This window comes from Gallus gallus, chromosome 2 (genome assembly GCF_016699485.2).
Source record: "Gallus gallus isolate bGalGal1 chromosome 2, bGalGal1.mat.broiler.GRCg7b, whole genome shotgun sequence".
Taxonomy (NCBI): Eukaryota; Metazoa; Chordata; class Aves; order Galliformes; family Phasianidae; genus Gallus; species Gallus gallus.
The window spans coordinates 26,227,085-26,243,850 of record NC_052533.1 but is presented as its reverse complement, the minus strand read 5'-3'; the positions used below and the strand labels follow the sequence as shown (position 1 = coordinate 26,243,850).

Genomic DNA, 16,766 nt, shown 5'->3' with positions numbered 1-16,766 from the left:
AAAAATGATATAATTATATTTATTTCTTATTGGAAGCATCACATGTAGCCAAGTGTATGATTTGTGGAACTGATACTGGCATTCTTCTCACAACCAGTTAAAAAATTCTGCATATAAATATATGCAGAATTGGAAAAACTCCATATTTTTGGATGAAATATATGTAACTTGGTTGTAATACCTGAGTAACTCTAGAAAAGAATGGTGGAAGAAAAAGATAGGATAAAGAAATAAGTAAAACTTGAATATGGATACCACAGTGTTCTCCTTTTTAAGACAAGAAATGCAGAACAGTTTCTTCTCCTTTCTTATTTTTATCTTCTTTGAGTTTAAGAATTCAAGGGTAAATAATTTTGCACTTCTGTGGTGAGAGGGTAAATCGTGGTTTTCTTTTCCCAGTCAAGTACTTCAGGTTAATGTACTTTTAAATATATCTGTAGTTATAGAAAATTGTTTTTTTTTTTTTCATATTGCTGTTTGGTCTGTCCTTCCTATATATGTGACAGACAACACTGCATTTTACGTTGGAAAAAATATTATTTGAATAAAGAAATACTATTCCTTTCGCTCACTTTATTTCCCTTTGTCAAATTTAGACTGCGACTACATGATTGTAATCCTGATAGATGACTCTAATATAAAGGGAAATACATATGTTCTTCTGTTACCAGACATGAAAATGAGATTACTGGAGAATAATTCATATGAATGTGTGAGTTCATTATTTTTAATCAGTTATGCCCAGAGTGCATCTAAAGATATTTTCTATCTGAAACAATTTAAGAAAGAAATATACACATTCTTAACTTGCTTCAGAGTTGTCCTTTTGTGGCTTTCATTATTTCAAAGTAAGGAACATTGACTCTGAGTTTGAGTGTAGAAGTAACAACTATATATGTGATCAATGCCTTACCTTTACCTGATACGTTAAGGAATACTAAACTTGATTTCTTAGCAAAGGATTGTTTTTCTTGAAAACTGTATGACTGAAAGTTTGGATTAACTGAAGGACAGGAAAGATTTTTTAGAACTAGAGCTATCTTATGTCAGCAGCAGAATGGTTTTCGAATATTTCAGCTTTTCTATAAATCACCTGTGTTTTACAAGTGTCTTACCTGTATCTACATTCTTTCTACAGAGTTGGTACCTTGTATTGTGAGGAAGGATATCAAACATGCTAGCTTTTAAACTAGATCTGAGGAACAGTGGTAGCAGGTATGAGTCTGCTTACATAGAAGCAACAGAAGTGCTTGGATACTTTAGTTGGAACTAGACTTTTCCATCTCTATGGGGATTCTTAAAGTCACTACCTTTCCAGTCCTCAGAATTCTTTTTTGCTTAAGGTAAATACTCAGCAACAATTGTACATAGTCATTCATTGTCAAGAAGTTACTACTGCTTGTAAAGTTATTGGTCCACATTTACATGCTTGGAAAATGTGGTGTTTGTTTAAGAAATAAAAATCTCAGATTTTTTTTTTTTCTCAAGATGTTTGCATGCTATGTTCTTTCCTTAAAGAAACACTGGAAATTGTGGGTTTCTAAACTCACAGCTATTTTCCTTTTGGGTTGTATTTGTTCCTGTCATGATAGTTTTTTTTTTCTATTGCAAGTGTTTGCCTTATAAAAGTCTAAAACACATTTTAAATGTTAAGTTTGTATTTTTGCAGGTTTTTGTATTTTCTAATACTTGCATAGCAAAGGAGGAATCAGTGGCCTTCCCTATGTGTTGCTGTTCTGTATATGCAGTCATGATTAATGTAAATGATACAAATGTTTATGTATTTGTTCTGGCACGTTTATCATTTTTTTAAAAAATCCATCTATGTTTATGAAATTCATGATGTTAATTTTTTTTTTGAATAATGGTCTCAACTGCTCTTTTAGTAAGAAGCACTGATACTTCTTGAAATTCTCCACTGAAACCAAAATGACAGTACTTTTTCATACACACAACTGTTTACAACTCAACAGTATTTTCATATCATTAAACTATTAGAGTAACTTTCTTATATTTTTGCATAACCAACAGATGTGAGAAACATTGCAGTATTTGTCTTCATCAAAATCAGTGCCATTTCTACTTAGGCTTCATGGAAGAAAATGACTTCAAGAATATTAACTATCAACTAATTAAGACATACTTAATTAAATGCAAATTCTACTTAGCAAAAGCAATTGAGAGAAAGGCATGTGATTAGGGAATTACCAACTGATTTAACACTTAGAGCTACCAGCTAGCTTCATAAGCAATAGAACTAAATGCAGTAATCTTTGCTTTATAAGAATCACAGAATGGCAGGGGTTGGAAGGGACCACTGGAGATCAACTAACTCCCCCCTCCCCCGCTAAAGCAGGTTCCCTAGAGTAGGTAGGTTATATGTAAATGTGTCCAGGTGGGTTTTAACAACCTCATTAACATCCTCCTCCCAATCAGACAGCCTGTAGTAAATACCCACAACAGTATTACAATATTAGCCTGCCCCTTAATTCTCACCTGTAAGCTCTCCACTCATTCATCATTCATCCCTAGGCAGACTTCAATACATTCCAGTTGCTCTATCACATAAAGAGCAACTCTACTACCTCACCTTGCTGGTCTGTCTTAGTGAGCTGTACCTCCCCATCTCTGTGATCACAATGAGATCATGGATGTATAATTCTTCCTGTTTGTTCCCTATGCTGCATTAGTTGGTAGACAGGCACTTCAGGGAAGAAAAGGGAGCAGAGGATGTAGGTGTCACTTGGTGGATGCAAGAGGATCTTCCATAGCTATACACACCCTTGAGGTGGCTGGCCTTCTGGCTCATGTCATGAGAGGCAACTAAGGAACATTTATCACTGTTCTGGTTGGCCTAGCATACTCCTCAGGTGGTTGCAATGGCATGAGTGTTCCCACTTTGTACCCTACTCCCCTTCAGTTTAAAGCCCGCCTAACTAGGCTGGACAGCCTGCTGCCACAAATTGCCCTGCCTCTTTTCGATAAGAGGATCCAATTCTGTCCTAACAGATTATAATCTTCATAGAAAAGTCCCAGTGTCATAAAAACCAAAATCCTGGTACTGGCACCAGCTACAACTGATATGCATTGTTTGCCTTTTTCTGGCTTCCCTCTTTCCTCCAACAGACAAAATGGAAGGGAAGGTAACTTGGGCACCTGTTTTTTTTCGCTTGCACTCCCAGTCTTTGATTCTGCCCATGTTCCACCTTCCAGTGTCATCCACGCCCATATGAAAGAGCAATAGTGGCTAGTAGTCTGTTCTTGACAAGGTGCTGCACTCCTCTTGGCAGTGTGCCAGATCTTGGTTCCCAGAAGGCAGCAAACCTCTTCAGGCTCCCTGTCAGCCTGGCAGAAGTGGACCTCAGTGCCTTTTAACAGGGAGAAAATAAAAATAAAAAAGGGACCCATCTTTTCACATTGAGTTTGTTGAAATACTTTGGAACTAATGAAGTGGAATATATTGACAACATAATTTAAATTTTAATGTTGCTTGATGTTCAATAATTAGAGAAGTTTAAAAATGTTCAAGTTGCTGACAATTTATCAACCTACCTTGTGCAGAGAGATGGTGTTTTTTTGACAGTTGGTCATCTTGCCACTAGAACAGAAAACAATTACACTGGCTAACGTGGTGTTGCTATTTTTTTCATGGATGCTGCTGTTTTACTAGTACTAGAGCTTACATTGACATGCTTTATCTTTGGAGTAGATATGAATAAACACTGTCAGGATATTATGAATACTGCTGGGATTAATGAAACATTTAAGAGTTTCATTATGCCTATCAAAGTATGGTAGTATATATAAAGTATTGAACTGAAAAAAAATTGGTATGTCATTCTGATGCCATTGCATGTGCTAGTTCTTTTTTTTCCTTTAAATACTCTCATTTAAGATTTCTGCACTGAACAAGGCAGTAGATGATGAATTTCATGTAAAAATTGTTGTTTCCCTTTTCAGTGGCTTATTTGATTGGGTTTGCAGGGATTAAATTCTAAATTCTCCCTACAGGAAAATCTGGGTCAGCGTTTTTCAATAGTGTATATGTTTTAATTAGAGACGTGCTGTGAGAAAGGCAGCTTTCCTCAGACAGTTCCTCCTGTGTAAGAAAAAAAAAAAAAAAAAAAACCAAAACAAAAAAGAAATGCTAAAAAAAATTCTGAACAATAAAAACAAACAAACAAAAACCCTGCAGAACTGCGGCAGCTTTTTGGTTTAGAAGGAAAAGGTTAAATTGCTGTGACGGTTCATGTGAGGCAGGCAGGAATTTTCCTTTATTGAGAACTGCTAATTATTTAGTTATTTGAAACAACTACAGTAATGTTAGAAATTAAAATGATAATATTAATTTATTCAAGTGTTTAATTACCATCTGAAAAATTATGATTTTTAATGATGATTTTAACAGTTTTTCTGTAGTGTGAAGAATTGTCCATTTTGTATTAGACTAGTCAGCCAGCATGCAGACAAGGTTATTGATAATGAAAGTCTCACATAGAACTTCAAATTTGAACAAATTTCTGTGTTCTCTTATTTTAGTGATTTGCCTGATTTTTTTCTCATAATTACTTTTGAATAATGTCAGCTAAAAAAACAACCCTCATTAATGCTTTTTCTAGTTGATGCTATTTTATTGTAGTTATGATGTACTTGTAATTTTAAGGCAGTTGATATTTTCTTGCTTATTTTCCCCCTCTTATAGTCAAATTAATTTTGTAACTAATTAATAATGCAATAAATCATAGAACTGTAACATATACAAACCCTTTAGGGGAAAATTATGCTCAAGTTGGAGTTGAGAGTTGGGGAAAAAGAAGGAGAAAAGAAAGCTCTGGAAAGATCTTACAATGACCTTCCAGTACTTACAAGGGAGTCTCCAGGAAAGGTGAGGAGGGACTCTGTCAGTGTCCATCCTTGGAGGCGGATTGATCAGGGCAGCCTGACCTGATGGGTATGGTGTCTGCACATAGCAGGGGAGCTGGACCTATGTAGACTTTAAGGTCCTTTCCAACTCTGTGATTCTATGATGTTAGTTCTATATGAAAAGCAAGGCATACAACAGACTACCTGTTATTGAGTTTTGAATAGTCAGCATATAGGTCCTCATGTGAGAGAGGTACATACTGTGTGAGAATTCAAGATTATTCTTTATTGTTATCTTATTGTTTTTTTCAACCTTTCAAAGCCATAAAAGAGGTGGAATAAAACTTTCCTGTTGACTCCTTTTCTAAACAGGGAGGGAAGGAAGGAAGGAAAGAGTAAATCATAAATTTTAATATTGCATGATCTAGCTGCATATTTTCCTGCTGAAAAAAAAGGAAGCCTCCATGTTGAAATGCATTACCGAAGTAAGCTGAGTAGTAAAAAGGCCTTCTTCACTCCCCAGTGTTGAGCTTAGATCTCTGGGATAATCTTACCAAGAATTCTAGGTACCCAAAAATTTTCCTGTGGATGGCACAGAATAAATCCTTTTCAGTGTCACCAGCAAGGTAGGAAAACTTGTAATGGAGGCATCAGCTGAGAGAGCAGTTACAGATATTGTTACATATATACAATACAATATATTCCCTAATATATGTATAAACAGTCCATTCAGATCATGCTGTGCTTTGAACTGCTTATCCTTTCTCTATTTTTACATTCTCATTTCCAATATGTAGATTTATAAACACAAGTAACAATAAGTTCCTGTGATCTGTTGTATTTCAAAGCTGATTTCATTCTATGACAAGGTGACCCGCTTAGTGGATGAAGGTAAGGTGTCAGTGTGATCTACCTGGATGTCAGTAAAGCCTTTACGGTGTCCCCCACAGCATTCTCATGGAGAAGCTGACTGCCCACAGTTTGGATAGGCATGTACTCTGGCTGGGTGAAACACTGGTTGGAAGGCCAGGCCCAAAGAGTTGAGGTCAATGGAGTTAAATCCAATTGGCAGCCAGTCACGAGCGGTTTCCCCCAGGGCTTGGTACTGGGGCCACTTCTATTTAACATCTTTATTAATGATCTTGATGAGGGGATTGAGTGCACCCTCAGTAAGTTTGCAGGCAACACCAAGTTGGGAGGGAGTGTTGATCTGCCTGAGGGGAGAAAGACTACAGGGGGACCTGGATAGACTGGATTGATGGGCCAAGGTAAACTGTACGAGTTTCAATAGGGCCAAGTGTTGGGTCCTGCATTTTGGTCACAACAACCCCAGGCAACCCTACAGGCTTGGGGAGGAGTGGGTGGAAAGCTGCCTGATGGAAAGGGACCTTGGTGTACTGATGGACAGTCGGCTGAATATGAGCTAGCAGTGTGTCCAGGTGTCCAAGAAGGCCACTGGCATCCAGGCTTGTATTACGAATGGTGTGGTGAGCAGGATGAGGGAAGTAATCCTGCCCCTGTTCTCAGCACTGGTGAGGCCTCACCTCAAGTACTGTGTTCAGTGTTGGGCACCTCAGTACAGAAAGGACATTGAGGTGCTGGAGCAGGTCTGAAGAAGGGCAGCAAGGCTTGTGAAGGTCTTGGAGAATATGCCCTACGAGGAGTGACTGAGGGAACTGGGGCTGTTTAGTCTGGGGAAAAGGAAGCTGAGGGGAGTCCTTATTGCTCTCTTCCAATATCTGAAAGGTGCTTACAGTGAGGGCGGAGTTGGTCACTTCTCACTGGTGACAGGTGACAGGATGAGGGGAAATGGCCTTAAGCTGCACCAGGGTAAGTTTAGGTTGGATATCAGGAAACACTTCTTTACAGAAAGGGTTGTTTAGCACTGGAATAGGCTCCCCAGGGAGGTGGTTGAGTCACCATCCCTGGATGTGTTTAAAAACCGTTTGGATGTGGTGCTCAGGGACATGATTTAGCTGAGGGTTGTTAGAGTTGGGGTTGTATGGTTAGGTTGTGGTTGGACTGGATGATCTTTGAGGTCTTTTCCAACCTGAGCAATTCTATGATTCTATGAAAGCAGACTATCACTTATGACTACTAGAAACCACAAAAACAAGATATTGTCCTTTTTATTTTTTTAGTCAGAGAAGTATTAGCAAATTTGGACACACTTGACTATGCAGTGCAGATACTGAAGTCTGCAGTTTTAGCATTAAGGCTCAGTTGCTGTCTTTAATTGTTTTACAAACTTTAGAGTATAACTACATGATTTGTATTACCACTGTGTGATATTTTCCTTTACTGATGTCAATGGTTATACATATGTTTTAAAAATCACTTGCAGTACTAACATTCAAAGTTCTCTATTGCTTTTGTCCCATATATCGTGTTTTTATTATTGTTGTTTTTGGCTTTATTACAGTTTGGCCTTTCAGAGACTATAGTTGCTAGTAGAGGACTGAGACCAAAATAATTACTTTATTGTGTAGGCCCTCAGCAGCATTTTTATGTTGATTTTTTTTTTCCAGTTGTTCTCCATGCCTCATTGAATCCAGCCGTGATTTTACTGTTCATTTTAAGACTTTAAAATAATTTTGCCCTCTGTTAAGCACTTGCCTTTCCATTTACTACAGGTCAGAAACTGACAGCAATTTTTCTCTGTGCAATGGAGCATGCATCATGTTAAAAGATACACCAGAATCAAGAAGGTTTCCTGCTATGTCTCTCTACTGTTACGAGCTCTAAGAATGCTTCACAGTAGAAAGACCTTAAAGTATATTACAAGAAACATAAATTTACAGATGAGCAATATAAAAATAAAAAATAAAACAAAAGAATAATATGATTGGATTGCATGGAACATTCTGTCCATACTGAAGCCCAAGTTTTAGCATCTAAACCAAATTTTTGCATACATTATCTTCTTAGTGAATGTAATAAAACAAAAACTGTGATATGAATAGTCTGATACTTACAAACAGCCAATTCCTCCTGTGTGCTAGTCACAAGCTATCTGCCTTTAATCACTAAAAATTGCTTATCTGGAAGTTTAGATTTTTTTTTTAATTATTTTTTTTATTTAATCAAATAGTAGTTTATGCATGCATGCTCTGGTGCATGCTCACAAACTAGAAGATCTTTACTCCGTAAAAAGACTGTAAGGACTGTTTGTAGTGACTTTTTAGTCACTCTGCTCTTTGTCAACTGGGAACCATCATAGTGGTTCAGGGAAGAGATTGACAGCCCTTACTGATGGTACAAATCTGTAAAAATCTCAGTTAAGTTTTAAACCATTTTTGACACTTAATATCCTTAAAATACAGCCTCATTTGCCTCCTACCATTTCTGCATGTAGTTAGTGCAGTTTGGAGAATTTAGCCCAAAATATGACTGTTGCATGAGAGGAATATCATTCAGCTACATAAGCACTACATAAGCACTGTTTCCAAAGATGGACTGCTTCTAACTTTCAGATTTTAATGAACAAATCAACTACTCAGTGGTGAACAGTTCCTGATTTCATATTCTGTTTTCCTCTTTCTGGATTTTAGTTTTTGATTTGTGTTTGTGAAGTTTTTTGTTTGTTTGTTTTGTCTCTTGTGCAACATAAATGTATACATGTAAAGTTCAAATAAAATATTAGACAGCAGGTAATTTTTTTTTTCCAAATAGGACTTTTTCCTTTTTCCAAAAGGATTTTAGCCTCTACATTGTCATTGCTCCCAGCATATAGTTGAGTGCCTCCTAGTAGTTGACTACACTATTTATAAGGAAATCATCAAAGGTCACATTGTTCATAAAATCATTAGTGAAATGTCAGTATCAATTTAGTCTAAATAGCATATTTCCTTGAAGAAATACCCATTATAAAATGTTCCTCCTAGCTGCATTTCTGTGCCGTTACCTTTGTCAGATAAGAATTGGATTGCTGACAAAAACTAAATGCTCATATGCAAGATATGTATTTCTAGAGCATTTTCCTGTAAAAGGGAAAGATAAGAGCTTTGTTTTGGGAGTGAAGGATTTTTCATTTTAAACATACAGTCAGGCTCAAACTAATGTTAACTCTATTTCTCACTGTGACCCCAAATTCAGCTTGAATTTTGCACTAATGCTATCTTAGCTGGTAGGTGATAAATAAGCTTGATATTGTAGTAGTAGTGATTCTTGCAAGATGTGAAGGTGAACATAACATTTACTTCATTAAATATTACCTGGAGATGGAACAGACTGAGAGTGAAGTTCATCCTTATACTAGCTTCATTCTTTGGAAGAGAAATTTGCCATTTGCTCCTGGCTCTCGTACTTCACTCTAAACAGTGTGTCATTCTGATTTTCTAGGCAGGAAACCCTCCTTTCTTGAAAATTAAGACAGACAGAGATTCTTAGCTGAGTGGTTTTAAGACTCTGTAAATCTTGCAGATTCTGTTTAGATTACTGTTTTATGAATTTTATTACTCCGTTAAGAAATAAAAGCCTAATTTGAGGCTTCGGTAAAGTAGTATTTATAGATCTTTAGCTTTGTTCACATTTCCCACTAATTAGCTGTTCAGAATCCAGGTGATTGCTTTTATCACTGACTGATGTATTTATCATTAAATAACAGAGTATTTATTGATTATTTCCAATGAATGTTTTGTTGTATCAAAGACGTATTTCCATTGCAAATCCTGATGGTTTTTTTTTTGTTGACATTAGCTATTAAAACAAAAATTCTAACATGATGTATCATTTCAGATGCTATGCTACAGACAGTCCTGTTCAGTTCCATTGAGATCACTTACCCTTCAGTAACATTTCTGTAGACTAATCATATCTCAGTAGAAAGTTTTGTGCCCTAGTATGGCAAGGATCATGTAACATAAATGACATTTAGATGCTTTTGAAATGACATGTTTTTCAGAAAACTTAAGGGGAAGAAAAATATTTCCTATTTATGAGTGAGACTATCTCTTTCTATGCTCAGCTTGCATGTGGTTAAAAGGGCCCCAGAAATCTATATGCTCTGAGATGACATTTTTCCAAAGTTCTCCTTGTAACTGACACTATCTATTGGATTTATTCAGTTCCCAGTGCTTTTAGTTGCCAGTGATTTCTGTAATTGGTTTGTTTGATAACAAAGCTATAACTCTGAAACAGGGGATACAAACATCTCTCTCCTTAATTTGGTGTTTCTCTCATCTGCTCCAAAGTGAAGATTTATCCTGAGCCTTTTGTCACTGTCAGTGAGACATTTTGACCTCTGAATACATGCTTGTTCCTTTATTGCTCACTTAATGCATATTAACTGATTTGATCAGGAAGTGATATTGCATCTTACAGAACTAAGTGCTTTGTGATTAGGATGGTATGCAGAGACATCTCAGGCATAGTGTTCCTGCAGTTTCTTTATGGAAAATAAAAGCAGTACTTGTAATTAAACACTAGGGAGTATTTCATTAAACAATTTATACTAGTCGGAATTTCTTTATTTCAATGAAATGCACTGATGTGACAGAATATAAATGAAGAAACCTTTTTATACTTCTGTGGCAGTGATGTGTCTGGGGCTTGCCCAATGAAAGGTCTTTATAACCAAACAACAGTTTCTGATTGGAGTTTGCTGCAACTCCCAGTATTTATCCTTTAAATTACAGGTTTACATCCATATATATATGCATATATTCATATATTTAAGTACAAATATATAAATAATATATAAATAGACATAGGTCTGATTCAAAGGATAGATTGTTGTTTATAAAATTCGCTGATCTGTAAGTTATGATATTTTTCCCCTTCTCCCACAAATGTAGATGAAGACAAGGTGATTAATATATATGCACTTATAGGCCTGCTGTTTTCTGTAGGTATACTACATACTCTGTTATTCACATATGGATTTTCTTCAAATCAAATATATAATAAGAAAGCAAGAGCCTAAAGACCACCCGGGCTTCAGCAGAATATAAAATTAAGCTAGATTTGAGCGTGTCCAAGGCAGAGGAGACAAGTCATTGTAATAAGAAATCTATTTATCTTGTTTATATAGAAGAACAGAATCTAATTTATTTGTGTGCCCATCTGGGCTACATTGCTCATTTTAAGTTAATTTAACAAATGATAGACTGCTACTGGCCTTTTCTTTCCCAGGAGAAGAGGTTGACAGACAGCTGTGCAGAGATGCTATCTACCCAATCCCTGTTGTCTGTGAAGCTCCATGCCCAAAGGACTGTGTGCTTAGCATGTGGTCTGCATGGTCCTCCTGCTCACACACCTGCTCCGGCAAAACCACAGAAGGGAAGCAGATGCGTGCCCGCTCAATTCTGGCATATGCAGGTGAAGGTAAGGTCACATACTTTTGCAGACTATTGTCTAATTGTGAATACTTGTCCATTATTTTAATGCCAAAATAATTACTTGGTCAACAGAAACCAATTATTAGGTGAAACTGTTGTTGTTGTTGTTTTTTAAGCAGTAGGAATTTTATTTAAATGTTTATTCTAAATTTAATCAAGATAGCTAAAACTGTTTTAAAGAAGAGATTTGTCAGTTAACATTACTCATTGTTATTGCTTTGCACATTATTACTATTTTGATTTCAAATATTTGATTTTCCTATTTTCTATTAAAAATTAACAATGCAAATGATTTACCCTATGCAAATTGCAATGAAAACTATTTATATATGACTGTTGATAATCAGCTGATAGGTCCAATTTTGCAAAGAGGCAAATATAAATGCTGAAGAGATAAAAGTTTTAATGGGTTCGATTGCTAGCAAATGGCTCTTGTAGCTTAGCTTGAACAGATAACTGCTGTCACCATATTAACATTTTTATACATAGCAAAACTTTAGTGTCTTGTCCCACTCGGTAGCTCTCTAGGGAGGTGAATCTTTTTCTATTTCCTGAGTCATGCCTCCCCTAGTCAGCAAGGGGTTGCTACCATGATGGACTCATCCAATACTCAAAGGAATAATACTCATCAATTATCATTCACTGAGAGCTTTGTTAACAATACTCTAATTGGAGGTATAATTGGCTAATTTGATAATTACAATTGATAAGCATTACAGGTAGGAGAATATTAGGCAACAGCTACTAAAAAGAGTAAAAAAATAAAAGAAGATAAAGAGAAAAGATAAAAAATGGAGGAGGAGACAGACTGGTGTACAAACACAGCAAAGCAAAGCGGTTTACCACTCCTCAATCCAGTAGTGTCTTGGTGTCAGGTACTGATCTTCAATAGTGGTGGGTCATCTGAGGTTGTGTTGATCAGTTGACGACTAATGACAACAGTACAAACTCTTACTTATAGTCCAAAGCAGTTGAGTCTGCTCTTTTGGAGCGACAGCTTCTGACTTTGAGATGTCAGTAGGAACTCCTTTTTTCCCATCTTCCAGACCTTGTAAATTTAAGTCAGCATATCACAGGAAGCAGGGAGATGCCATCTTGTATCTTGCCCTCACAGAACACAATGGTATATCTCTCGTTTTCCTGCATCAAGCTGGAATCATCTGCTCACAGACCAAGTCTTCATTCAACAAACACTCCTGGGCCCTCCCATTTGGAGGCAAGCAATTCCAAAGAAGTGCTTTCAAACGTAAAACTGTCCATGAAATGATGTTGATTGCCTCATGTTCATTTGAGACATTCCTTACCAGTCTCAGACATTTGGTTTTATTCTGTGAATCCTCACTCATGTATAATTTCCATTCACAAAAATGATCCTTGTTCTGCATCTGAAGCAAACTGCAAAGAGAAGACATAGCTGGATTATGAAAGAGAAGAATGAAAAGGGTTTAGGTATAGGTTTGTATATATTCTTCATTAATTTTCCATGCTTCCTACAACTTTTGTTGAAGATATGGAAATAATAAAGAATCTTTCTGACAAATGGAGAAGGAATGGAATAGGCATCATACATCGAAACAGCTCTCCCTTTGCAAATGCAGCTACTTTAATTGCCAAGAGTATACTGTATATTTGACAGAATTTAGGTAATTTCAAAAAGGCTGTACCAGAGTAGGCATTTTCTATTTTTTCTCTGAAAGGGACCTTTGTTAAGGGGCAATGAGAATTACACTCATTTTAATAGGTGATTCAAATAATAAATTCATTTCCCTCATTTTGAGGGAAATACAAAGTTGCATTTTCAGAGGATAGGGTAAACAGATATGTCTGCATGCTCTTCGCTTTTCCATGTAGGGCACAAAAGTAGATTTTCCATATGCTTATGCGGTTTTACTGGAAATAAAAATTTAACATCCTGAATACCATGCCACACAAGTGAAAATGTGAATTAATACAGAAAATGATTCCATGTTCTTACGCTTCTTCTTTAAAACAAGTACTTGCTTTACTCTGACTTTGGTACATAACACATTTCAGGATAACATAGAAGACAACAGATGCAGCAAAGCAGTGTAGGCTGAATTTTAAGTATAGGAATTTTATTTATGTCTGTTGTGAAATGATCACAATCAGCAGCAAGTTATGATTATGAAGATTGACGGGTCTAAAAACAGGCGGTAATGAAAAAATCTCCAAAATACTTCTGAGAAATTTAAGTTGCTACCTAGATGTTGTAGTGCTTTATTTTTCCTCTAACCCTAATTTCCTCACTACTCTTCAGAGATTAGATTATTCTGTACATTTTTAAGAATAGAAGGTGGCATCTCTACCTAGCTTATAGCAATTCACTCACATCTTGCTCCTTTGCACTCTGTAAAAACAACAGAGAATAAAAATACATAAATAGTAGATTGCTCCAGAAGTAATGTGTCCTATTTGTTTCCTTGGAAACTAAACAGATATAAAGAGAACAATAACACTGATGCAAAACAATATTTTTCAGTATGGTTGCCATCATTAACTATACATTTTTGCCAGTGATGAATAAAAGCCTGCTTGCTGTGCTTGTAAACATCTGCAGTAGCAGAGGTGACCCACTGTTTCACAGCTGCTATGATGCTGTTGTTGCTAGGAAAATGTTGCCCACGCAGTGCATCTTTCACTGTGCTCACAGCCACTGTGTGGTCTCCATTCAGCAAGCACTGATGAATGTCAATGGGTGCATTTTTTTTTTTACGCGGAGGAATTAAATAACTCACTTTTGGTTCTCACACACTTCCATGTCAGACAACATTTTGTGAGACCACCCCTCTGTTGCTCTCTGCTGCGCAGTAACAAAATGTAATGGAGTATTGGCGGGAAGGTTCAGCCTCTACTACTATACCACCACCATCTCCCTTTGACATTGTGGACCAATGTAAGAAGTTTTACTTTTGGAACAGCACCTGTAAATGAAAGTCTTCCAAGGCTTAAGTGTAGTCACAACTCTGTCTAGATTGTACATTTCACCTTTACTTGTATTATATTCAAAAAGCTTTGGTTCATGTTTGAGTGTTTTGTGTGTGTTTCACTGCAATTAGGCTTATTACGTGGTTTCACACAAATAACCAACTAAATTCCATCATGCTGTTCTCTCATTCCCTCTTCTCAAAGGAAGAGGTGAGGGGAAATAATATTACTAAATAAAAGTGTCGTGAGTTGAGATTAGGAAATTTAATTGAAAAAAAAACGGGACCTTGCGGAAACAAAGAAAGAGGAAATGATTATTCTCTACTTCCCACCAGCAGGCAATGTTAAGCCACATCTTGGGAAGCAAAGCCCCAGTGCATGGCAATTGTTTAGGAGGACAGGCGTTTTCTCAAGCAGGCTCCCTTTTTTCCCCTTTCCCAACTTTTACTGCTGAACATGATGCCACATGATAAGGAATATCCCACCAGTTGTTTTGGGTCAACTGCTTCATCTCTTGCTCACCCCTTAATGGCTTTGGGGTGGTTGGGAGTCAGCCTTGGTGCTGTGCCAGCACTGCTCAGCAGCCGCCAAAACAGTAGCTCTAGCCACATGTGCACAGCATTATATGGGCTGCTGTGCAGAAAGTCAGCTTCATCCCAGCCAGAGCCAGTACACATCTTTTTGCCCATAAGTCTCTTACATCTTTTAGTCATTTGCTGAATAAGAACTAACTGAATGACTTTTAACCTCCAGAACTGCATGACAGAGCTCAGCTATGTTTCCAAAACATAAAATACTGATTGCATTGCTGATGCTGGCAGGTCATTTTATGTTCTGTGGCAGAGAATATATTCATGTTTCTGAAAGTCTGTATCCTGCTGTTATAAAAAGGAAGCTCAACGTGAACCTTTTTTTTTTTTTTTGGAAAAGTGCAATTCTAGGTTCCAGTCAGAGCTTATAAAAATGCATGTTACTGTTGCTGAAAATTCTCTAAATGTCTTGTGTAACTATGAATCATGAGTCAAGACTAGTCACAAGTAAGACTAATAATGCCACTTACATGCTAAAACTGAGTCCTGAAACAATCAGTTCTATTCAGGCTAACAGTCCCAAGTATGTTCTCTTTTAGATTTTTGGGCTTTTTCCTGAATGGCTGGTAGAAGAGTAAGACTAGTCTAGGGAACATTTTTTTTTACAGAAATTCATGTATAATGTAGCCATGATTTTGGGAATTCTAATTCAGAACACTATAGGACAATTAAAAAGGGTTGTATACAAATATACAATCCCTATAACATTGGGATTGCACATTAATTAATGAAAGAGTGTGTAAGTCTACTGCCAACCTATAAATAGGCTAAATGTGTCCTCTAAGATGGCGTATGGAGTCCAGGTTTTTCTTCAAGTCCTTGATTGTACTCATCCTGCTGCTAGTCGTGGATAATTCAGTCTACAAACCTAGCAAGTTCAAAGCATTCAGAATGCCTAAGCTCATCTTCTACTGACTGCCTGTCCAGCCCCATGCTGCCTGCTCCTCCAGCCAGAAATTAACTTCTGCTGTATGTGCTTTTATGAGTGTTTCCTTATCCAGAACAATATCTCTTCCATGTGATCAAACCATGCACTACAGAAGCTGATGCCCATCTGGAATGGGATTATTTACATGCACCCACAGGTAAAGGGGAAGAGAGAGTAGTCTCTCTCCTCATGAGAACATTTTATATGTTTTGTGAGATGAATCCATGTGGAAACTAATGTCAAAACAACAATTTTGATATCTTTTCTGAGATCACTGTCCTCAACTTGAAGGTTTGAAGGGTGAAACTATTTATAAATTTCTCTCTGAGCATACCCATAGTAATAACTCATTTGTGTCACTGTTCTCACTGTTGTCTGAATATATCCTCCAGAGGTGCTAGATACACATAGGTCATTCTGAAAGTAATACCTCCTATCTATTTATTTCCATGGAATCTACAGTAGATACAATGCGCACAATAGCACTATCAAATAGGGAAAATGTTCACCTACTAAACACTGTTTTTCAGCATAGTGACAACCACTAGCGGTTTCTGTGGATAAGCTGACTGAGATGCTCTTCATTTCATGGTATGACAGCTGTACATGGCTGGTCTTTCACATTTCTGTTGCCACTGCTGAAATGCAGCACTCACTGCCTCACTGTGCTCACTTCTGCTGTTCAGTCTTCATAAACATTTAACAAGCATTGGTGAATGTCAGTGGATACTATTTTTTCCACATGGAGGAATTCAATTCCGTACCTTTGCTTCACACACACTTCCATGTCAGATGCCATTCTGTCAGACTGCCCCTCTGCTGCCTTCTGCCACACAGCAACAACATGTAATGGAATATTGGTTGGAAGGTTTGGCCTCTACTGCCACACCACCAACATCCAACTCTGACAGTGTGGACCGACATAATAAAACAGAGGCATTACTTTTAGAGCACTTTATCCTACATGGTAGGATAAGAAACTCAGGAAAATCATTATCTCCAAATTTAAAACAATAGCAAAGGGCAAAATGATGTTACCTGGTACATCATATAATTCTGCATATGTAGTCTAGCAATGGTATCATATACATCTTAGCCTAT

At 37.0% G+C, this 16,766-nt stretch overlaps 1 protein-coding gene across 9 annotated transcripts in view; it reads left to right on the top strand.

Annotated features, from left to right (window-relative positions):
- THSD7A (thrombospondin type 1 domain containing 7A) overlaps positions 1–16,766 on the top strand; it is a 272,803-nt gene that overhangs the window by 187,809 nt on the left and 68,228 nt on the right. For all 9 annotated transcript variants that reach the window (XM_015281884.4, XM_025147356.3, XM_046938330.1 and 6 more), the window contains one exon: positions 10,996–11,187. In XM_015281884.4, coding sequence (XP_015137370.1) covers positions 10,996–11,187 — 192 coding nt within the window. The remainder of the gene's footprint in view (positions 1–10,995; positions 11,188–16,766) is intronic.